This window comes from Anabrus simplex, chromosome 8 (assembly GCF_040414725.1).
Source record: "Anabrus simplex isolate iqAnaSimp1 chromosome 8, ASM4041472v1, whole genome shotgun sequence".
Lineage (NCBI taxonomy): Eukaryota > Metazoa > Arthropoda > Insecta > Orthoptera > Tettigoniidae > Anabrus > Anabrus simplex.
The window spans coordinates 133,759,391-133,785,711 of NC_090272.1; the positions used below are offsets into that span (position 1 = coordinate 133,759,391).

Sequence of the window (26,321 nt, forward strand, 5' to 3'; positions counted from 1 at the left end):
CACAATATGGCTTTTGTGAGAACTCTAACACTGAAATAGCAACCATAGATCTCATAAATTTGCTGCACGAGTCAATAGATTCTAATAATTTTGCTGGTGGATTGTTTATAGATCTAAAGAAGGCCTTTGACACAGTGGACCATGAAAGATTGTTAGCTAAATTAGAGAGAGCAGGAGTTTGTGGTGTTTGAAGTGGTTTGATAATTATCTGTCGGATAGAAAACAGTATGTAGTGCTGAATAACTGTAGGAGCTCAGCAATTAGGGTAACCCATGGCATTCCACAGGGGTCGGTATTAGGGCCGATACTCTTTCTAGTCTACATCAATGACATTGCAACTTGCCGTTTGAAAGGACACATCACACTATGTGCTGACGACACAAACTTGTTCTATACTGGTTGCAATATAGACTACATTGTTAAAGATATGCAGGAAGACCTCAATACTCTGTACTTTTGGTTTCAAGCAAATAAATTAACAATTAATGTTCAAAAGACTAATTATATGATAATGACAAAACAAGGTCAGAATGCAATCCCACACAGTAAAATATATATACAGAATACTGTAATAAAACTAGTTAGTACTGTCAAATATCTTGGGTTGGTTATTGATGGGAACTTGAACTGGACAAACCATGTTGAATTACTAAAAAGATCACACCTGTTGCAGGAATTTTAAAGAAACTTAGTTATCTTATCCCACAACATCTTCTAAAACAGATCTACTACTCTTTAATTGACATTCACCTAAAATATTTGAATGTAATCTGGATGCACTGTAAGAAGTCTGGCTTGAATGAGCTAATGGTAGTACAAAATAGAGCTGTTAGAAATATACTTAATCTTCCCTACTTAACGCCAATAAAATATCTATACCTAAGTGCTAAAATACCACCCCTAAGCATAAGTACAGAATTCAATACAGCTGTACTCATGTATAAAATAAAACGTAATTATACACCACAACACTACATATACTCTGAATTCTGACAACCATCTATATAGTACTAGGCACGCAAATAACTTTGCCTTATACAATGTTTGCTCTTATAAATATGGTATAAACAGCTTGAAGTTTTCTGCGATCCAGTTATTTAATAACATCCCTGTGGATATAAAAGCAGCACCAACTTTGGCAAAATTCAAACAAAGAGTCAAGCATTATTTTTGGGAAAGGTACAGTGCTGTTTAAATCAAAAATTCAGTTGTCATTTAAGTCATTCTCCCAAACAATCTTGCAAACTCTCCGGAACTATTCTTGTACCTCTGCAACTTTTATGTCATATAAATGTAAATACTCTGTAATCTGTTCTTGTACCTCTGCAACTCTGTGTTATGTATATGTACTGTAAATACTCTGTAATCAATTCTTGTACATCTGCAACTTTTATGTTATGTAATTGTAAATAATCTGAAATCTATTCTTGTACTTCTGCAACTCTTATGTTATGTAAATGAAAATACTCTGTAATCTATTCTTGTAATGTAAATGTAAATACAGTCAGAAATAATTCTCTGTAATCCTCATATTGATGATGTACATATTTTATATATTGTATGTGTTTATATGCTCAACCATTTACTAATAATCTTATATACACAAACTATATTTTGATGTGTAATTGCCTGCCAGTATGTAATGTCCTGTACAATTCCTATGTATGAGCCTGCAGGCTCATTGGAATTAATTGGAATGAATGAATGAATAAGGGAGCAGAGATTGTTATCAGTGGTATATGTTTGGGAGGGATACTGACTGGGGTGGACATGTGGAAAATTGGGAGTGAGATTTGTAGATCCTAATGGGTGGGTAGGAGATAGGGTCTTCAGATGGTCTTCATTTAAACTGTAATGGTACGTATAAGTTAGGGGTTTGTTTGAAAGAATTATAAGGAGGTACATTCTGCAAAATGGGGTGGAGTGGTGATGAGAGTATAAGGAACTGTAAATCAAGTTAGGAGGACATAAAATTGTTAATGTTAAACTGTAGATGTATTTTAAAGAAAGGAATAGAATGAAGTCATTTAATAGATATACAGTATACTTACCAGATATTGTAACAGGAGCTGAATCATGGATGCAGAATTATTTTTCTTGAGGTGTTGTGTTTATCATAGAGACAGTATAGATTTAATAGGAGGGGGAGTCTTCATACTGGTAAAAGGAGAATTGATGTTTTTGGCATGTACAGATCTGGAATGGGTGACACTAATGCAGAACTTTTTGAGAAGATAATTAGCTATGTGATAAATGACACAGAAAAGAATGTGACTATGGTGGATGATATCAATTTACAGCTGAATCAAAAAGTGATGGAACCAACTAGAGAAAGAATACTCTATATATAGTGGTGATAAAACCAGATGAACTCTCTAGAGAAACTGAACTGATAGGTGGTATAAGTGATCATGAAGCTATATTTGTCATACTGTAGTTAAAAATAAATGTGGTGGAAAGGAATTATGTAAAAATAGGAATATTATGCTGTACCATATGACTGATAAGACAGGCATGAGGGAGTTTTTAAATTGGAATTAATGTCAGTGGGATATGGTAAGTAAAAATGTGAGCATCCTATGGACTATGTTTAAAACAACTGTTGAGGAGTGTGAAAACAGGTATGTATCTTTAAAGGTGGCAAGGGATGGCACAGACCCTCTATATTATCATAGAGGAATAAAAAGATTAAAAGGGGGTGCAGGTTAGAAAGGAATAGATTCAGAAATGGTTGTGAAAGTAAGGAGAGATCAAAGAAACTTACTAGAAAATTCAATTTATCTAAAAAGTCAGCTAAGGATAACAATGATAATGACTTACAGTACTTTTAACTTATTTCTTTTAAATCATAGGTGGAACATAGGACCTCAACAAAATTTCTCCAGCTTGTTCTATCTGCTCAGAGGTGCCAACCTTCGAAATGGATTGTCAGTAATCGCCCTCGGACCCCGAAGACAAATTTTGAGTCAAGTCCAAAGCATGCTCTTCCCTTCTTGATAGTGACAGCCCTTTTGCCCTTCCCACTAGCAATCTATTCAAAAGTATATCATATTTCACAATAACATTTGCACACAACCTCTTAGTTCTGTGATAAAACATGACTTCCTTGTAGCTTGTTTCTCACGCAGCAGCTGCTTTTCTGTGTAGTTTTTCTTGAAACACCCTTCCCACTGTGATGGCAATTTTGTCTTCTGAAGCATAAGCGATTCCAGTGCACATGGGCTTAATGTATGCCTCACTTCTTTCTCAATCTCTCTGTCAACTGTCAGGTACACTTAACACAGTAAATACAACATTATTGAAGGGTTTATAGTGAAGAAGAGCAGCGCCTGAGTTCCTTCATTCACAATGAATTTTACAATGCTTATGGGTAGCAAAAGGAAGTCATGATCGAATAAGTATCGTTGCCAACTCACGAGCATTGAAACGAGGACGATTTAGGAAAAATACTTAGTCCTTTGGAGCCTTTTTCCTCCTTATCTTTTTTACATAGAAAATTATTTTTTGCTGATAATGTCAGCTTTCATAATATTTTTTTCCTTTGAACGTAATGTTGTAATCATGAGGTGAAATCCGTAATAATTACGGACAATCCTTAATAGTTGGCACCACTGTCTGCTGCCAATGGTTTCACCTCTCTGCATGACTTGTTGACTCTAGCTATCTCCCTGTCTGTGGTTCTCTTCCAGATAATCCTCAGTTTGCCTTGTGGATTCCAGCTCAATGCTTGCCTTGTGATATTTTCTTGTGCTCTTCTCAGGATGTGCCCAAACCATCTCCAGTTTCTTCTCATTATCTGTTGCTGTAGAGCCTCCATGGCTCAGGTGGCAGTGCGCCGGCTTCTCACCGCTGGATACCGTGGTTCAAATCCTGGTCACTCCATGTGAGATTTGTGCTGTACAAAGCAGAGCTGAGACAGGTTTTTCTCTGGGTACTCTAGTTTTCCCTGTCATCTTTCATTCCAGCAATACTCTCCACTATTATTTCATCTGTCAGTCATTAATCATTGCCCCAGAGGAGTGCGACAGGCCTCGGTAGCAGGCACAATTCCTATCCTCGCCGCTAATTGGGGGCTTCATTCATTCCATTCCTGACCTGGTCATTGACTGGAAAACAGGTTGTAGGTTTTCTTTCATATCTGTTGCTATATGGAACCTTGACTTGTGACCTCCCAAAGGTCTTTATTTGAAATGGTCTTTGACAACCATATGTCATAATGTACCTCAAGCAACGATTTATAAAAGTCTGTAACCTTGTGGTAATGTCTTTGGTCACTTTTCAGGTCTCACTTTCACATGGTAACACAGAGTTAATATTTGAGATGAATATCCTTAGCTTCATTTTTTTTTTAATGTGAGGGGATATCCATATTGGTTGTAACTGTGCAAAAGCTACTTCGGCTTTAAAAGCACCTCCATCCTGGCTGACCATGCTTCCTAGGTAGCAAAATTACTCTATCCTTTCTAGATCCGTTCCATCTAGAATCAAGCTAGAATTATTAGATTGTTTATGCGCACTTTGTTAGTCTCTTTGTTGTTCATCTTTAAGCCTACTTCTTTAGCTTTCAGTTTTAAGACATTCAATTTGATTTCTATGTGCTGAAAACATTCTGCAAGAAGACAAAGATCATCTGCATAGTCCAGTTCTTCCAGTTGGTCATTTTGTTCCCAATGAATGCCATGCTTTCTATTCATTGCCTCTCTCAACATACAATCCAGTATCATGATACACAAGATTGGTGACAGTAGATATCCTTGTCTTACTCCAGATTTTACAGCAAAAGATTCAGACAGGTTCCAGGAAGGACATTCCAGAGATCATTAATGAACAAGGGGAGTGTATATGTTAGGGCTTGCAGAAGGTTGATTTATTCAGTCATATAAGTCCAGGTCAAGGAGGTGACAAATATAGGCAAAGCACTGAAATTTAGTTATGATAAAAGAATCTGAAAGCTAGCATAGTAAGTGGGATTGATAAGATTCCTGAGTTTATGCTAAAGGGAAAGGATAGGAATATAGTGCCATATCTGAAAGATTTATTGAAGTACTGGTACTGTTTGCTTGAAGGAGCTATACCAAATGAATGGACAGTTGCTATAGAAGCCCCAGTGTACAAGGGAAAGGGTGATAAACATATCACACATAATTACAGGCCATTCAGCTCTACATGTGTAGCATATAAGCTCTGGGAAAGCATCTTTCTGTTTATACTAGACGCATTTGAATAATCGCTAACTGGTTTGACAGAAGGCAGTTCAGGTTCCAGAAAGAATATACCAGTGATACTTGATTTATAGGATTCCAGCAAGATATAGCAGATATATTGGATTCAGGAGGTCAAATGGACAGCATTGCTATTGATCTATCCAAGACTTTTGATACCCTAGAAACCGATCAAGTGGCCGTGTGATAGGGGTCGCACAGCTGTGAGCTTAGTTAATTATTGTAGACAAATGAGGTAATCCATGTAATCAATACAATATAAAATTAGTAATACAAATTTAATTTATGCATGGTACTAGGCTTGGCCTATTGATATTAGGCCATCATCAGCCACAAGATCTTAAAACATTTACAAAACTAATTGGCCATACATATACCAAAAATAGGTAGCAAAATACTTGAAAATTGTTCTGATCTAGTATCAATCAGTCACTACTGATCTGAATTTAAGACATTCGCCCAGGTAGCAGATTTGCTATCTGTTGTTTTCCTAGCCTTTTCTTAAAGTGCTGTCGTCTTGCTACAAGATGATTCTGATCCCGGCTCAAGTGCTATCATCTCACAGTGAGACGATTCGTAAAATCGGTATAACAACTCATAAAATCGGTATAACAATCGATTTTATGAATATTCTCACTGCGAAATGAAATTCTCTATCTGGTAGGCAGTGCAAGTTGGTCTTTGGTTGGGGAAGGAAAGCAGTAAGCGGCGATCTTGTCAGCTGTGAACTGGTCTTTGTTTACGTCTACTCAAACTGTCCAGTTGCTTTGCGCGTTTGAAGATTATTGTTTGTTTGTTAGCCAATTTGTGATAATTATGTGCCTGATTTACTCTATTTAATTGGTTTATTTTAATTTAGTGATTATTATAATATAAACATGAGTGAACTAAGTGGTTCAAGTGCAATTAGAGAAGCATTGGAGGAGGTTGGGAGTGATGAAAGTGAAGACGACATTGGTAATGTAGAAGATTTTCCTGATGATTTATCATTAGACAACTTTCCTTCTGGAAGTGGGGAAGAATATGACCCTAATGTAGATACTCATGACTATAGTGATGCATCAAGTAGTGATGTAGATAATCCAAACGTGCTAACCCTACCAGGCACGTCTAGACCTAATGACCCACCATAACAGACTATCTCAGAGTCTTTTTACTTGTGACTTTTTTATTATTCATTGAAGTTTCTGTTATTATATATCGTTGTGCTTGCAATGAAATTTGGCACATTTTTTATATCTTGGAATTTAATTTTATATAATGTAGTGCTTGTGCCCAACCTCAAAAATTGGAATATCTTTTGATTTTTCTAAAGAATATGACTAATCATCCATTTTACTTTTGCTGGATACTTGTAAGTAAAACATCCTACTATTATCTTATTCTCTAATTTTTTCTGAACAAAATGATATATAATATTCCATATGTAGGTACAAATTTGTATTTATTGTTATTTAAAAAAAATGTATCTTCACGCTGCCTTAAGAATGCTCAGCACTTAAGAGTGAAACGATCAGCACTTGGAGGGTTTTAAATGATTGCAAAGAAATTGGATAGTGGATATTCAATATCCATTAAAATAAGTCGCTGTCTCGAGGATGTAACACAACGCTTGAAAATTCTTATGATCTGCTGGTATACTTCAATAAATATAAATCACTATCTTAAAGATATATAAATAATTTGTTGAACACTTGTATAAAATTAAAAGCTGGTGAAAATAAATTAATTTTTATATATTTATATATATTCAAGACAGTGATTTATTTATTATTTACATAGTTTATGCCCACATTGGAGCACTTAAATCAAACCCAAATACATTTATATTAACAAAGAATTAACTGAAGATTTAGTTCCCAAAACCTCTTCGTTCTGGCTGACCTGGCTGCCCTTTCTTCATCATATATGACATATTGTTTGTGTTGGACAGTTTTTAATGACAATCTTATTTGTTTGTTCTTGAAAATCCTTTTTTCTTCATAGGAATTTTCAAGTGTTGTGTTATATCCTCAAGACAGTGACTTATTTTAGTGGATATTGAATACTGGATCAGAACAATTTTCAAGTATTATGCCATCTATTTTTGTTATATGTATGGCCAGTTAGTTTTGTAAATGTTTTAAGACCTTACGGCTGTTGATGGCCTAATATCAATAGGCCGAAACTAGTATCAAGATTAAAATAAATTGGAGCACTAATTTTATATTGTATTGATTAGATGGATTACCTCATTTGTCTACAACAATTATATTGTCATCAAAACAGAACATGAAAATTATAAACTTTGACATGGGCTTGCAATCAGGAGTTAGTGGGTTCGAACCCCACTGTTGGCAGTCCTAAAGATGGTTTTCTGTGGTTTCCCATCTTTACAGCAGGCAAATGCTGGTGATGTACCTTAATTAAGGCCATGGCCAATTCGTTCAAACTCCTAACCCTTTCCTATCCCATCGTTGACATAAAACCTGTCTGGTCGATGTGACATAAAAAGAAGAAGAAAAAAAGACAAACAGACAAATTGATTGGTTTCAACATGAGACTGTCCGCCCCCGTAGCGTAACGGTTAGTGTTATTAGCTGCCGTCCTCGGGGGTCCGGGTTCGATTCCCGGTACTGCCAGAAATTTAAGAATGGCAGGAGGGCTGGTATGTGATTGAAATGGCACACGCAGCTCACCTCCAATGGGGGTGTGCCTGAAAAGAGCTGCACCACCTCGGGATGAGGACACGAGTTTTTTTTTTAACATGAGACTACTGATAAAACTGAGGGCTATTCAACTATAGAAACGAGTAGTCAAAGAGTTGCTACATTTCTAGAAAATAGATTTTTGTTGTTGTTGTTACTATTTTGCTTTATGTCGCACCGACACAGATAGGTCTTATGACGACGATAGGATAGGAAAGGCCCAGGAATGTGAAGGAAGCATCCGTGGTCTTAATTAAGGTACAGTCCCAGCATTTGCCTGGTGTGAAAATGGGAAACCACGGAAAACCATCTTTAGGGCTGCCGACAGTAGGATTCAAACCCACTATCTCCCGGATGCAAGCTCACAGCTGCACGCTCCTAACCGCATGGCCAACTCACCTGGTTAGAAAATAGAACTCAGATGAGGAGGGATCCTCAAAGGCTAAGGGAATAAACCCTGAAAGAAAATCCTCAATTACGTTAGGCCTAGCAAGCCAGAAAAGAGTTTATTTGTAGTGGCTTTCAAAACACGTAAGAGCCTCGGAACGCATTTATCAACTAAATTAAAACACCAGCACGAGCAGACTTATGTCAGGGGTGATCGTTTATGGCCTGATGATAGACAGGGTCTTCCAAAAATGTGAAAATTCCGGAGGAGACTAACGCGGATTGGGACCATCAACTTATTCAGTCTCACAGGAAAATGTGAAGAACTAGTGGACCTCGTGGAAAGGAGGAAATTAATTATACTGGGGCTGAGTGAAACCAAATGGAGAGGGAAAGGAATGAAGAAATTAAGAAAACAGTATACACTGTATTGGCATGGAAATGACAAAGAGATGTGGAATGGTGTTGGTTTCATCAGGAGTAAAGATCTAGAAGGATTTGCTGACATTCAGTATGTTAGTGAGAGAATAATAAAGGTGACTGTGCATTTAGGAAAAGAAAAACTAATTTTGGTACAGGTGTATGCACCTCTAACTGGATGTTGTCGAGAGGATAAGAACAAATTTCTTGATGATATGGAAAAAGTTATTAGTAAAGAGAGAGTAATCATTATAGGAGATATGAATACACACAATGGGACAAATAGAACAGGATATGAGAACATAATGAGATCTTATGGATATGGTGGAAGAAATAAAGGTGAACATCTCTTTGACTTCTGTATGAAGAATGGGTTCAGGGTGAAAAACAGTTGGTTCAAGAAGAGACAGAGCCATAAGATAACACGATACAGTTGGGATGGACTACAAAAGACTGTAATTGATTACGTCTAAAAAAATGGTAACAGATGTCAGAGTAATACCCAGCGAGAGCCTTGACAGTGACCACCATCTATTAGTAGTGGACCTGAGAAACTTCTATGCGCCAAAAATGCAGAACAGGAAAATGCCAAAAATCAAAGTATGGGAACTCCAGGAAACAGATAAGAGAACTGAGTATCAGAATTGGATGAAGACCCTGTTACCACGAGATGAAAGGGAAAATGGAGAGGCAGAATGGACCAGACTAAGTGACACATTTATTCAGGAAGCAAGTGAAGTTTGTGGAAAGACAAGTATGAAAACAAGGGAGAAGGAAACACCTTGGTAGAATGGAAGAGGGAGAGTAACTATCAGGGAAAGAAATATCTTGTGGAAAGAAAGGGATCAGGAGAAAAATAAACCAGATCTTACTAGAAATGAGACAAAGATCAAAAAGCTCAGACAAATATACTGAAACAAGAAACTAGATGTTAAAAGAACAATTACAGAAGAAAAGACCAAGGCATAGAAGATATTCACTCAGAACCTGGAGGAGGACAGAATGGCAATAGTGTTATCAGAGGTAAAACGATACCAATGAATACCATAAAGGCACTTGAAGATGAAAATGGAAATCTGCTTATGACAGAAAGTGACATGAGGGAAGTTCTGAGGAACCATTTTGACCACCTACTGAATAGACCAGTTCAAGAACAAAATACAGAACCAGAAATCCAAGCCTACAATGAAGAACCTCCCATCACCTGGACACAAACTGAGACAGCCTTAAAATCTATGCCTGAAGGAAAATCTTCAGGTGCAGATGAAGTAAATGCGGACATGATAAAGGCAGCAGGCGTCCAGGGCATACAGTGGCTGCACAGGGTACTAAATGCCATATGGACAGACAACAAAATATCTGCAGATTGGAGCAAGGGCATTATAATTCCCCTATTTATGAAAGGGATCATCTAAAAAACATTAAAAACCCTAATGAAGCTTTAAAATACTTCTATAATGTTTTTGACAAGATATTGGACAAAACTGTTCCAAAAATGAAAATAAAAACCAGGAAGATGTATCCACCTTGGTTTACGAAGAAAATTATTGAAACCGTAAAATTAAAGGAATATTATTGGAAACGTATGAAGAATTCGGAATACAATAAGATCATGTTTAAAGACACGAGAAAGCTTTCGAAAACATTGATAGAAAATGCATACAAAACGTTCCAAAGAAGTTCCGAAGAACTTATAAATATACATCCATCATCATTTTGGAATTATATTAAAAATAAACGGAAAAATACATCAATCCCTGGGGTTATGACTTTAAATGGTGAACCTTTACGAAGCACTAAGCAAATAGCTGACGGCTTTGCCACATATTTCAGCAAGGTATATGTAAGTAATAGTTACAAGGGTAATTATGAGGTGGAATCTCCCGTGAAAACAAACTCTTCACTCCCAGTGTCACATGTAGGTGAAAAGGAATATATTCAGGCTATAAAGAAACTTAAATCTACTAAGTCAAGTGGGCCAGATGGGATTCCTCCTTACAGAGTTAAGGGTTGTTCAGATATATTAATGGAACCATTATGTTACATATTTAATCGTATAATAGATACAGGTGTGATCCCAGAAATGTGGAAAACTTCAAGAATATATAAAGCCGGAGATCATTCAGATGTACAAAATTACAGACCCATTTCCACAATATGTGTCTTCGTAAAAGTTCTCGAAACAATTATTTATTTCCGGATTTTTAATCATGTTAAAAGCTACATTTCACCTTATCAGCATGGATTCTATCCTGGTAGGTCAACTATCACAAACCAATCAAATCTAGTTCAAGATGTGGCTAATGCTTTAAACTCATAAATCCGTTGATGTGATTTATACGGACTTCGAGAAAGCGTTTGACAGGATTGATCACAGTGTGCTTCTTAGAAAACTATCTGGATTTGAATTTAACAATCCTATGCTAAAACTTATCTCCTCCTATTTACATAACAGATACCAGTTTGTCACCTATCATCAGACCAAATCTTTTGTGTTCAATGTTAATTCAGGTGTACCTCAAGGTTCAAATTTAGGACCACTGCTGTTTATGTTATTTATAAATGATTTGCCAGATGTTGTTGTAAATTCCAAATGCCTAATGTTTGCTGACGATCTTAAGTTGTACAAGGAGGTATCACATGTTAGTGACTGCATTTCTCTAAGCTGGGACATTGAGAATATCTACATGTGGAGCGTCAAGAATAAAATCACATTTAATATCAGCAAATGCTTCGTGATGACTTATTCTATGGTGAATGATCCTTTTTAGTGCAAATACTTCATAAACGGACAGAATCTAAAACGAGTTGAGTCCGTAACTGACTTAGGAGTTACAATGAGTAGTAACTTATCATTCAGTGCACATATTGAAATAATAGTAAATGCAGCACTGAAACAACTAGGTTTTATCGTACGAAACGGGAAGGACTTAAATAACATTAATACTTTATGCGTTCTCTATAACTCATTCGTGAGGTCAAAATTAAAATATGCATCCGTTATATGGATGCCAAATTACAAATCTTACATAAATAAAATTGAAAAGGTTCAAAAGAGATTCTTACGGTTTATTTATTACAAGAAGCATAACCAGTCAGCATATAGGTTGAGAATATCATATCGTCACTTATTAGAAGAATTTAGATACAATTCATTAAGTGCTCGCCGAGAATTATACCAACAACTGTTTCTCCACAAAATTATGAATGGCGTTATAGATAGTGGTGATCTACTAGCCAGAATAAATTTTAATGTAAGCAAATCTAACTTGCGTAACCGGACGTACTTTTACAATCCCTTATCCAACATATTAATTCATAAACATTCGCCATTAGTAAGGATGTGTAATATGTTTAATGACTTATTTAGAAACCACGACATAAATCTCTCAATGTCCCTAACAGACTTCAAAAAATGTTTACTGATTTTCTTTAGTGAATATACATAAACAATCTTAACAAACAGTATCTTATAAAAAGAAAATAGAATTCATTACACTGTCTCTTTGTCAATAACCCAAATATAATTTAATTGTCTATAAACTCCGAGATATTTTTACACTCTTAATCATGCACCTGACCTGTTCACATATGTGTGTGCTTGTACATAAAGTTTTAGCTCTTCCTACTTATGTAATCAGGAGTCAGCAATTGCAGCACTATCTAATCCTGATCTGTATATAACCTATTGTTGTTTTTGTCATTTTCCCCTCTAAATTTGTTTATTATAATTTTTCAAAATTTGTTGTTAATTTTTCATGATATTTTTTTCTGTTTTGCAATGTGTATTATTGTACTATATTTTGTAGTGTCTGTTGTAATTGGAGTGCAACTCTGTTACAGACATATGTCATAAATAAATAAATAAATAAATAAATAAATAAATAAATAAATAAATAAATAAATAAATAAATAAATAAATAAATAAATAAATAAATAACCCTGCTGTCTCATGGGCTAAAACTTCTAGAGAAGCTCATTGAAAGGAGATTGAGAACCATCATTGAACCACAGTTAGACTAGGAGCAATATGGATTCAGAAGTAACAGATCAACAATGGATTTAATTTTTAGCACCCGCATGCTGATGGAAGATTGGTGTAATGGAGTCATCATCCCACTCTTCGAAAAGGGCAACCGATGGAAATGTGGAAATTACAGAGGCATCACGCTGTTGTCATACACACTGAAGCTGCTGGAAAAGATCATAGAAATGAGAAATGCTTGAGGAAGAACAACATGGGTTCAGGAAAGGTTGGAGTACTGTGGATCTTATCTTTGCAGTAAAAATGCTGACAGAAAAGTACTGGGAATATGGAAGAAATCTTGTGATTGCATTTGTGGACATTGAAAAAGCACATGATAGTGTTCCTCGAAACAAGGTATGGGAATGTCTGGAAGACCTGAAGGTCCCAAAGTACTTAATAGAAAGTCAAGATGTTATACCAGAAGTGCTACAGCTGTGTCCAAATAGGCAACGGATGATCAGAATGGTTTGAAACAAAGAGAGGTGTCCAACAAAGAAGTGCCCTATCACCACTCCTGTTCAAAATAGTAATGGACAAGGTCATAAAATCTATCAAGAAAATTGACAGTGAACCAAACGTCCTGGTATTTGCTGATGATGTGCTTTTATGGGTAGAGACAGAAGCTGAAGTTCAGAAGAAACTTAATGAATGGAACAATACATTCAAAAATTTTGGACTGAAGTTGAACAAAACAAAGACAGTGGAAATGACCATCGATAGGGAAGGAACAAGCTCAAATATATTTCTGGAAGGCATAAAAATAAAATCTACTGGGTGAGTTGGCCATGCGGTTAGGAGCGTGCAGCTGTGAGCTTGCATCCAGGAGATAATAGATTTGAATCCCACTGTCGGCAGCCCTGAAGATGGTTTTCTGTGGTTTCCCATTTTCACACCAGGCAAATGCTGGGGCTGTACCTTAATTAAGGCAATGGCTGCTTCATTCCCACTCCTAGGCCTTTCCTATCCCATCATTGCCATAAGACTTATCTGTGTCGGTGCGATGTAAAGCAAATAGCAAAAAGAAAAAGAATCGAATCAGATTCCCACTTCATTTTTTTTTTGCTAGGGGCTTTACGTCGCACCGACACAGATAGGTCTTATGGCGACGATGGGATAGGAAAGGCCTAGGAGTTGGAAGGAAGCGGCCATGGCTTTAATTAAGGTACAGCCCCAGCATTTGCCTGGTGTGAAAATGGGAAACCACGGAAAACCATTTTCAGGGCTGCCGATAGTGGGATTTGAACCTACTATCTCCCGGATGCAAGCTCACAGCCGCGCGCCTCTACACGCACGGCCAACTCGCCCGGTCTTCCCACTTCAAGTACCTCGGAAGAACAATCTCGAAAGACAACACTGTTAGGCAGGAAATTCTCAGCAGGACACAGAAAGCATCAAACTTCTATGGTCAAGTCAGAAATTTTCTCTGGGACTGCAAAATACCATGAAAAACAAAAACAATAATGTACCACACTTTGTACCAATCCTCACGTATGGTTTAGAGACATGTACTCTACAAAACAAAGACTTCAGCAGAATCCAACCAACTGAAATGAGATTCATTAGAAGCATGAAGCAAACTACCAGAAAGGACAAGATCAGAAATGAAGTGAATAGGAAAGTAGCTGGTATCGAGGTTCCTATTACCTCTGTCATAAAGAAACACAGACGTCAGTGGTATGGGCACATAATGAGAATGAACAAGGAAAGACCTGCCAGAAAGTACTTTGACTTTAATGTCATAAGAAGAAGACCACAGGGAAAACCAAGAAAATGCTAGATAGAGACTTTAAGATCAGATGTGGAGGAGAGAATACAAATGGGAGGATGTACTGGAACAGAAGATGTATGAAGACAGAAGGAGATGGCAAGCGCTTGTACACCACACCCAGGAAACTGGAGTTGGGAAATGATGATGATGATGATGATGATGATGATGATGATGGTGATGATGATGATGATGATAATGATGATGATGATGGAAAAGTATTGGGAGAAAGGCAAGAACCTGTTCATTGTATTTCAGGATATAGAAAAGGCCTATGATAGTGTTATGAGAGATCTGAGAGTGCCTGAGGAAAAGAAATGTGCCTGAAGGACTGGTAAGGAAAATTCAGATGTTGTACAAAGACTGTACTAGCTGTGTACAAATTGGGGAAGGGCAATCATCATGATTTGAGACCAAGAGTGGAGTTCAGTAAGGAAGTGCATTGTCCCCACTACTGTTCATCACTGTTATGTGCAATATAATGAGGAACGTCAAGGAGAAGTTAGGTGAACTGAATGCAGTGGCCTTTGCTGATGATATCATGGTCTGGAGTGAAACAGAAGAGGAAGTAGAGACCAGACTCAATGTATGGAAATCCCAATTCCAGCGAATATAACCTCAACATCAGCATGACCAAGGCAGTGGTGATGGCAGTCAACAGAGATGGGCATCCAGCAAGTGTAAAACTAAGAGACCACCAGCTAGAGTGTGTGGATAGTTTTCCTTACCTTGGAAGTTTAATCTCCAGTGATAATTTGGTCAGAAAGGAAATTACAAACGGAGTGTAAAAGGGATCAGAATTTTACCAATAAGTAAGAACACTTTTATGGGATGATATGATTCCAAAACCAGCCAAACTGATGATATTGAAACATGCACCCTCACAGAAAGAGATTCATCAAAACTGCAAGCATCAGAGATGAAATTTCTTAAGTCCACCATCCAGAAAACCAAGATGGACAAGTTAAGAAATGAGGAGGTGAGGAAAGAAGCCGGAATAAAGACATCCCTATTAGACCAAATCGGCACATCCAGACTATGGTGGTGCGGCCATGTGATGAGGATGGAGCCTACAAGAACAGCCAGAATAAATTTGGAAAAACAGGTGGAAGGGAAAAGACCTGCAGGAAGACCTAAAACATGATGGATGGACATGATCAAGGTTGATCTAGTTACCAGAGGATGGACAAGTTGTATATCGACAGGAAGAAGTGGAAGAGGCTCATTAACAGTACGCAGGAAACTCAAACTCTACAATGATAATGATAATTGGAATAGCTGAAGAGTTATTTGATCTTGTAAGAAAGGGGTCCCGCAAGACAGTATTATTGGACCATTTATGTTTTCTTATGTATATAAATAATATGAGTAAAAGAATTGGAATCAGAGATAAGGCTTTCTGTAGATGATGTTATACTGTATAGAATAGTACATTAGTTACATGACTGTGATCGACTGCAAAAGGACCACAACAATGTTGTGAGATTGACAGAAGACAATGGAATGATGGGAATGGGATGAGAAGTCAGGTTCACCAAGAGGAAAAGTCCTTTCACTTTTAATTACTGTACTGTGTTGATGGGGTGAAAATACTTCACAGGAATCATTTTAAGTATGTAAGTATTAATATATTGGAAGATCTTCATTGGGATAGTCATATTAACTACATTGTAAATGAGGGCTACAGATATCTTCATATGTTTATGAGGTTGTTTAGGGGTTATCTTAAGGATGTAACCAGAGGATGTAGAAGTTTCTGGCAAGACCGCCAATTTCATCGCCATAAGACCTACCTGTGTCGGTGCGACGTAAAGCACTAGAAAAAAAAAAAAAATCCCCCCAATTAGAGTACAGTTCCAGTGTATGGGACCACATCAGGGTTTCTTGACCTGCATTTTATAAAACTCATATTCGCTGTTCTGTATCGACACCAGTATCATGCAATGAACTCAAAAGGAAATGATTCTGGTTCCACCTTATTCAATACCAATCATATTCTTAAAATCTTTAACATTATTATTACTGATATTATTAACATTTAAAAATTAGACAATTTTTGGTACATATTTCATCCTTGTTATAGGACTTCTTCAGCCATTGTCATTTATGCATGATTAAGAAAAGATTTCAAAAACCTTGAACAAAATACATTTGTAAAAAAAAAGTTCTTGATGTATAGAGACAGTCTCTTTCTCTCGATACCTTACATCTCTGCCTTTAATTTCTATGTATTTGTTTGTACATAACACAATATTATCAGTGATGTAAAAATGCATGAACTTCTACTATTTGTTTTTACATAGCACCAACGCAGATGGGTCTTACAGCATGGATGGGATAGGAAAGGCCTAGGAATGGGAAGAAACCGGCCATGGCCTTAATTAAGGTACAACTCCAGCATTTGCCTGGTGTGAAAATGGGAAACTACAGAGAACCATCTTCAGGGCTGCCGACAGTGGGATTCGAATCCACTATCTCCCAGATGCAAGCTCACAGCTGCACGCTCCTAACCGCATGGCCAACTCACCCAGTAGATTTGATTTTTACGCCTTCCAGAAATATATTTGAGCTTGTTCCCTCCTTATCGATGGTCATTTCCACTGTTTCCAGAATTCAGGTTGTAAGTTTCACTGAGAGGAAAAGTCCTCTCACTTTTAATTACTATGCTTGTGGAGTGATCATTGTAAGTTCTTAGGTGTTGATATAACAGAAGATTTTAGTTGGGGTACTCAAATCAAAAATCAAATCAAAATCTCTTTATTTGCAAATGAGGTGTTTACCTCGGTGGCAAATGGTACACTAAAATACATTATTGTCAAGCACTAAATATTAAATTAAATTAACACGAGAATAAAATTTTCCTATAATACAATATTATATAATTTACGCTAACAATTTTTTCTATTAAACACACAGCTCATCCTTAATAAATTTACCTTGTTTACAAAATTCTACTTATATCTCCTGTACTACTTACAAATACAGTCATCTGATATACAGTACGTGGAATTACTTCAAATGATACTGTACAACTGGTATAAGATTAAAATTTACATTGCATTTATTTACTTTTTCTTTTCTTTACCCATTCTGGAACCTAAGTAGCATAACGACCTGCTGCGTCTTAACCAGAGCCCCTTTTACCACCACTTTTCAGAGTTCCTGGAGGGCCTTCACAGCTACCGTAGTGGTCCCAGGGCCCTCGAAGTCCCCACTGTACTTCACCCCTACAGGCAGTCCCCTACTTTGGCTGTCCAAACTCCTTAGACCAGGGGATGGAATTAATTTATTCACACACATTTTTTATTTACATTAACCTGCACTGGTCGAATGCCCTCTAACATTGCATTTATTTTCTCTGTTGCTGTTTATTCTCTTCTTGAATATCTGTACAGATTTTGGAAAAGGATCAAACACTACCCCTGGAAAACTGTTCCACTCCTTCACACCCTTCCCAATAAATGAAAATTTACCCCAATCGCTTCTGCTAAAATTCCTTCTAATTTTATATTTGTGGTCAGTCCTGCCGATATAATTATTTTCCAACTGAAGCCTCTCACGGATATCTCCCCACGCTGCTTCTCCTGTATAGGCTCTATATAAACCTATAAGTCTAGTTTTCTCCCTTCTCTTACTTAAAGTTTCCCACCCTAGTTTCTTTAACATTTCTGACACACTACTCTTTCTCCTGAAATCCCCTGTTACAAATCTTGCTGCTTTCCTCTGCACACTATCTATTTCTTTTATTAGGTATTCTTGGTGAGGATCCCAAACACTGTTTGCATATTCCAATAATGGACGAACCATACTTAAGTAACTTTTCTCTTTTAATTCTTTGTTGCATCCTTTAAGTAGCCTCATTATGACATGTAACAATCTGTATGCTTTCCCAACAATGTCATCCACATGACCCTTCCAGTGCAAATTACTTTCAAATCTTACACCTAAGTATTTGCACTTGCCATTTTTTGTGATAACTACCCCATCCAAAGTATATTCAAATTCAGTTTTAAAACTCCTGTTTGTAAATGTTGTAACAGTTGATTTGCCTCCATTAACCTTCATATTATTCTCTTCAACCCATTGTTGGATACACTCAAGGTCCCTTTGTAATTCTAAACAATCCTCAATGTTGTTTATTTCCCTATAAACAATTATGTCATCTGCATACAATCTTATTTTTGATGTTATATTGTTCCCTAAATCATTTACGTATATTAAGAAAAGTAACGGACCGATTATACTACCCTGTGCAATTCCCTTCCAAACTTTCTCTTCCTGCGATACGTTAATTCCTACTTTGACTTTCTGAACCCTTGAATTTAGAAATGTTTTTACCCAACGTGTAACCCTTACGTCCAATCCTATTCCCTCCAATTTCTTTAAAAATATTCCATGTTCCACTCTATCAAAGGCTTTGGAAATATCTATGGCTATGCAATCTAACTGGCCTCCTGAATCTAACTGATCTGATATGTCCTGCTGAAATCCCACCAGTTGTGCCTCACAAGAAAATTTCTTTCTAAATCCATACTGGCTCCTCATGAACCAATTTTTATCATCACATATCCCTCTGATGTACTTTGATATTAAACTCTCCAGTATTTTACAAACTATACTGGTCAGGCTGATTGGTCTGTAGTTCTCTGGTTTCCTTTTATCACCCTTTCCTTTATAAATTGGTATTATTATAGATTCCTTCCATTCCTTTGGTATTACACTATTATTTATGACATAGTCAAAGAGAAATCTTAAATAAGGCACTATGTACCACCCCATTGTCTTTATCACCTCCCCAGTAATTTGATTACTTCCTGCTGCTTTTCCTTGCTGAAGCAGTTGGATTTCTCTGAAAATATCTTCATTTGTGAACGAGAAGCTTCTTGTTTCCCTCTGTGTCTGTCCCTCTGTAACTTCTGTTTCGGTTTCCAACTCCTGATAATCATCTACTGAATCTCTAAATTCCCTACTAAAGAGGGAATACTCATATGAATGACAATGTAAATGAGAGTTACAGATCTCTTCATATGTTTATGAGGTTATTTAAGGGTTGTAGTAAGGATGTAAAGAGCATATTTAAGTCTCTGGTAAGACCCCCAGTTAGAGTATAGTTCTAGTGTATGGGATTCTTATCAGGATCACTTGATTCGAGAACTGGAAAATATCCAAAGGACAGTGTGTTCTGGGTGATTTCTGACAAAAGAGTAGTATTACAAAAATATTGCAGTCTTTGGGCTGGGACGACTTGGGAGTAAGAAGAAGAACAGCTTGACTAAGCAGAACATTCTGAGTCGTTGGTGGAGAGATGGCTTGGAATGACATAAGTAGATGAATAAGCATGAGCAAAGTTTTTAAAAGTAGGTAACATCATAACATGAAGGTAAATTTGGAATTCAAGAGGATAAATTGGGGGAAAATTTAAATGAAGAGGAATTAGGGATTGGAATAATTTCCAACTTCTTTGATATCATGTAAGAAAAGACTAGGTAAACAAATGATAAATAATCTGCCATGTGGGTTACAGGCCTACATGCAGATTCATGGTGGTCGGTTGGTTGGTGCTGTAAAACTGCTTATTCATACATCAGGGAAGAAGTGATCTCTTGAAGAATTACAGAAAAAGGAATCATGAAGGGGGCAGGGACTAGGTGGAGGAGGGGTTGGTTTGAAAGCCCTAATATCACCATACCAGAAGAAAATCGAATATAATGGCGTACAGTGCCCTAAGTTCCTAAAAACTTGTCAGCAATAACAATACTTCGACTGGTTATTATTATTAATTGAGATGTTATTTCTTCTGCTGCCATTTAGCAGTGCAATGATAAAACTTATCCATCCATGATGGGTACACAACAGCTAGTTGATAAGAAATTAATGTGTATTTTAGGTGCTCTACTACCAGGTTCTGTGGATGGTGTCAAGTTCTTTATCACCCCAGATTGGAGCAGACTTCTTGACATTCAGGTATGGGGAGATGCAGCCTCTCAGACTTTCTATGCCATGGGTATAGCCTGTGGTTCCCTCGTCACTCTCGCTAGTTACAATCGCTTCAATAACAACTGCCACAGGTTAGTGTCTGATAAAACTTTTACAGGTTAAGTAAGCTGTTACTCTGGCAAATATCTGAAGACTAGCTGAATGCCCATTTTTTGCACGGGATAATGCATTATAGCTTATTTCTTAATCACAAAATATAATAATAAAACATCCTTACTTTTCTTAATTAACTTTTAAGAAACACTGGAGTCAAATTTGAGCCTTCTTTGTGGAAAGTGTGTGATTTAGTGATAATTGTGTTTTGAATAGTTACCTCAATTTAACTCTGTTTATCATAAAATATCAGAAGAATAGGTTATAACAACTAGCTGTGCCAAATTTCACCCCTCTAGCTGTGTGGGAAGAGTGAGCAATTACCTCAGTTTCACCCCTTTAATCACACTCATTGGAATGAAACCTCTTCACTTTTCTAATTAATTTATGAGAAACATCTATGCTGAATTGCAACTCTCTAGCTTCTTGGGAAGAATGAGAATGAAATACCGTACTGTAATTAGGGGAGTTACTTATCATGTGGCTTTTAGTGCCAGGAATGATTCAGTGTTTGCTTTTATATATGGAGATTAAAGGAAAGATTAATGTCTTTAATCATAGTAAATATCATTTGAATACATCCTATCTATCCTATCTATATATATAAAATAAGAGTTTTGTCTATACATTGCTCAGAATTTGAAAATAATGGTATTTCTGTATCGGTCATGTCCATAGTAACAAGAAAATGCACTTTTTACTTTTCCGTAATTTCTGTCTGTCTGCCTGTCTGTCTGTCTGTCTGTATGTACACGCATCACGAGAAAACGGTTGAAGAGAATTTAATGAAAATCGGTACGTGGAGTCGGGGGATGAGCTTCTACAATCTAGGCTATAGATCATTTTACTCACGCTGAGTGAAATGGTAGTTTAGGGGAAGGCCTAAAATTGAATTCTCAACTATTTATATTATTAGTGGTCTAATGAAAATCGGTATGTGAAGTTGGGGGATGAGCCTCTACAATCTAGGCTATAAATCATTTTACTCACGCTGAGTGAAATGGTAGTTTAGGGGAAGGCCTAAAATTGAATTCTCAACTATTTATGTTATTAGTGGTCGTATTTTAAAGAAAATGGGTATGCAAAGTTGGGGAATAAGTTGCTACAATCTAGGCTACCAATAATTGTATTCACGCTGAGAAAAATGGTAGTTTAGGGGAAGGCCTAAAATTTAATTCTGAAATATTGTTGTTATTAGTAGTCCTATCTTGATGAAAATCGGTATGCAAGGTCAGGAAATAAGTCACTATAGTCTAGGCTGTAAATTATTTTATTCACGCTGAGTGAAATGGTAGTTTAGGGGAAGGCCTAAAATGTAATTCTCAAATATTTCTTATTAGAGGTCCAATCGATGAATGCTACATAACTAAGGTTATATAGTATTAAATTTCCTATTATTCATGTCTTATACATTGTTACCGTACTGGCTTTGATCACAAACATGTTCATGAATTTGGATTTTTGTTACTAAGTCCATATCAGCGCCGAGTAACAAGAAAATGGGAAAACAGTATTTAGTGGAAATCGCTATGTAAGCCGGAGAATAAGAAACTACATTTTACGGTATAAAATATTTTACAAATCACAGAGTCGAAAGAAAACTAAATGTGAAGGCCTACAATATAGAAAGCTCATAACATTGATCAACAATAACATTACGTTGACCATTGTTTGTCGTGATGTGCTTTGTCTTCTGTTGCCCCAAATCTCCGGTAAATAGGACTACTGCTGCGTACAGAGTATTTTTTATTTGATTTACGTCGCACCGACATACATAGCTTTTATGGCGACGATGGGATAGGAAAGGGCTAGGAGTGCCTTAGGCCTTAATTAAGGTACAGGCCCAGCATTTGATTGGTGTGAAAGTAGGAAACCACGGAATACCATCTTCAGCGCTGCCGACAATGGGGTTCAAATCCACTATCTCTCGGATGCAAGCTCACAGCTGCGCACCACTAACCACACGGTCAACTTGCCGAGTTGTACAGAGTGTAACAGCCTGCCTGAATATTGATGGGAAGTAGCTGGGGAGTTAGATAACTTTCTTCTTTAGCATGCCATTCCCCTGGTTTATAAATTTTCTGATACTACTGGTACGTAACACACTGGATCATCATAGCATTCGGGCTATTCAATCCCTACTCTGAGGCACTGATAGGAATGAACAGTGTGCATATTTAGCAGAATAATGGCAGATGAGTGTTCGTGGCAATCTGCGGCCTGGTCATCCCAGCTCTGGAACTTTGGGCTATTAGATTGGCACCGCAATCTAACCGCAGCACTGTTCGTTAAAAGTGATAAAACGTGCGGCTTTCCATTTGATCGAGTATTTTATATGATAGCATTGCTTTTAATCGCTACATTGATACTTTCATTTTTGTAATGACCTATGTTGATTTCAGTTAAGGAAACCACAAAGTCAGTCTTTCTGAGAATCCCGTAGCGAAGCACGGGTACTTCAGCTAGTCTCTGTATATAAAAATAAAATGACATCCGTCTGTCTGTTTGGCTCTTTGGCTGAATGCTGAAAATCAAGGCCTTCAATTTAGAGGGGCCTGGGTTCGATTCACAGTTGTGTCAGAGATTTTAATCACATTTGATTTATTCCTCCAGGTTAGAGACTGGTTGTTTATGTTTGTCTCAATACACGTCTCTTCATTCTCTCTCTCTCTCTCTCCACCCCACCCACCCCCTCCCCCAGAAGCATGCATTAGTGAATGCTTCCCTCCACACAGGTTTGAAAGTGCATTCAGCCATAAAACTGGACTTAATCTGCAGGTAGTGCCAACCCCAAATAAGTGGAAAAAAGGCCAGGAAAGAAGATGATGTTTCTCTGTCTTCCAAAATGACATAGTGTCTAAACCACCAGCCTCTAAATAAACCCCAGCATGTGCAACTTACTTTTCTACAAATAAAGGTTGTGTGTATTTTCTTTGTAATACTAATGGTTTCCAAGGAAATCAAGCTTTTAGGTGTCCCAGAACCTCTAAAACTAATCAACAAAAACATAACAGTGACTGACTGTTGTTAGTTGAGGTGTCTTCTGTCTCTACTACTACCACTCATCTCCGCTGGATGGGATTTCTGCTACAATTAAAAGCTAACCCATCAATGATGGGTACATAACCCTTAGTTACATAATAAAAATACAGTATTTACCTATTATCTAGCTATATAACCAAGGTGAAGATACATTTGCAGACATGTACACCACTATGGGAATCTACATTGAATTTTAAGGGATGTTGGTATAAAAGAAAATCTTCAATATTGCCTCTTTTCTGAGTTGCAGAGGTCAGAATCTGAATGCCTAGCAACACCATAGAGCTGAATACTCTGGTAGATATTAATTTTATGCATAAACATTGCGCATTAGTGCCATTAAATGGCTAATGTGTCTACTTATTTTAAACTTTTAAGATCCTGTGGTCTATAACAGCTGCCAAACTTTTTAATGTTGTTTTTTCATCTGTAGTTTAAGGACAGGAACCAATGAAATTAGCCTTGGCATGGTGAAATACTGTGGGAGTCAGTGATGAAATGGCTTCATAGAGTAATAGGATTAGCATGGGATATAGGTAGGGTACTTCTGTGTGTTTTTCTTTCTTTTTATAATGGCCAGGCATTTGGCTTTGATGATGGACAGTTTGCAATTTCCATTCTTAAAATTTGTTATTATCACACCATCTTTGTTCAAGAAGTTAGTTACTTCATGCCTCTGAGGCAAAAGATCCTTATGTGAAAGAATGTGTTTCTAAGAAAATAATGCTATTGTTTTTACGTCCCACTAACTACTTTGATGGTTTTAGGAGAGTGTGTTTCTGTGTCCCATAATATGACTGCATGTTATGTGTTGTTTAGTGTGCGATGATGATGGTGATGATGACGATGATGATGATGATGATGATGATGATGATGATGATGATGATGATGAGTAGGGAGAGGGTGAAAGCTGGTGTACTGCAGTGAGTTTTGAAACTGAACCCAGGCGTTTCAAAAGCAATCCAGTGATTGCACCAATTTTCCTAACCTGTTGGCCAATGCTCTGATGGTGGAATTCCACAAACCTACTACGCTGGCGTAGCAGAGGGAGAGGTGATACTCCCACGTGGCACGTCCCAGGTGGCAGATAGGAGGTTCTAACCGGCTTACCGGCAGACTTGAGGGAAATAAAATACCTGTCGCAGATCAAACACACAACCCCTCTGTGGGTGGGGGACGCAGACGAAGAATACATCCACGGTATCCCCTGCCTGTTGTAAGAGGCAACTAAAAGGGGCGACCAAGGGATGATTGTATTAGAACCATGAAACTACTTGTGATCAATACCACCACGCGGGAAACACCATGGGTCACTTTTACTTGCGTGTAGTACCACTATGTTAGGTACCAAATAGGTTTCTAATTAGTAGCAAAAGAGCGCGACCGCTTTTACAGTACCTGTGATTAGTAGCACTATCTGAGCGACACCATGGGATGAGGGAACCCATGGTTATGGCTTGCCTATGATTAGTACCCACTATATGAGCAACACCAAATAGATAGCATGAGTCCCTGTGGTTAGCACACTTATGTGATGAACACCATAGGTTTGCGTTGCTTGTAAATGGTGCCACAATGTGAGAATTTCATTACCTGGGAGTAGTACCATAATGTGTGGAATACCGCGAACCTATGTTACTTTTGATTAGTACCACAACATGAAAAATACCATGGTTCTACTTTTCTAAAGATAAGTACCATTATGAGGGGCCGATAACTTGGATTTTGGGCCCCTTTTGACTGCAAACATCATTGATTCAGTATTGTGCTATAGAAGCAGTCCCTTGGTCAATTTTACTATTACTTTAAGCTGGTTTCTGAGTATGTGAGGCACTGTGGGTCGGTTCCACTGATTGTTTTAAATTCATGTCCATCCGTCCATCCATCCGTCCATCCATCCGTCCATCCATGTGCTCACGGGCATTTGGAAAGGAGAGTGCATTCAATAGTAGAATGTAAGTTGGATGAAAACCAGTGAAGTTTCCGACCACAGAGGGGCTGTCAGGGCAAGATTTTCAGGATGCGTCAAGTAATCGATCAATGGGACAAGAGAAATAGACAGTTATGTATATGTTTCATAGACTTAGATAAGGTATGTAACAGAGTACCGAGGGAAAAAGTATAAACTGTACTGAGAGATTAAGGGATTGGGGTTGGGTTATTACTTGGGTTAGAATTTTGGTGAAATTTCGTCTGCTTTTTCTGCTTTAGTATTTACATGTTCTGTGACGAATGGAATATTTAAAGATATATTTGTTTGGATTTTTTCTTGCATTTTCATCTCTTAAGAACATTTTTGTATGTTTTTTATTTTTGGGACGTTTTACTTACATTTTTTTTTTTTTTACAGAAATCACCATTCATAACATGATTTTGTTCTTTTTTGTCCTTTCCATTTGTATTTGCTGGAAGCATTTTTGCCAAAATACCCTTTGTATATATTATAAACATATTATTATTATTATTATTATTATTATTATTATTATTATTATTATTATTATTATTATTATTATTATTATTATTATTATTATTATTATTATTTTGACCTGCAGTTTTTTCATGTTAAACTCTACCCCTATGTAACAGACTAGTACAATCCCCACTTAAGTAATAATTTGCAGTGATGTGCTTGAGAACAGTTCTCATTTGAGGCAAGAGATGACAGTGATTTAATGACTTAT

General features: G+C 37.1%; 1 protein-coding gene across 1 annotated transcript in view; it reads left to right on the forward strand.

The window, feature by feature from the left end:
* Positions 1-26,321, forward strand: part of LOC136879338 (sodium- and chloride-dependent glycine transporter 2-like) — a 220,077-nt gene that overhangs the window by 141,748 nt on the left and 52,008 nt on the right. The window contains exon 6 of the mRNA XM_068229075.1: positions 20,396-20,576. Coding sequence (XP_068085176.1) covers positions 20,396-20,576 — 181 coding nt within the window. The remainder of the gene's footprint in view (positions 1-20,395; positions 20,577-26,321) is intronic.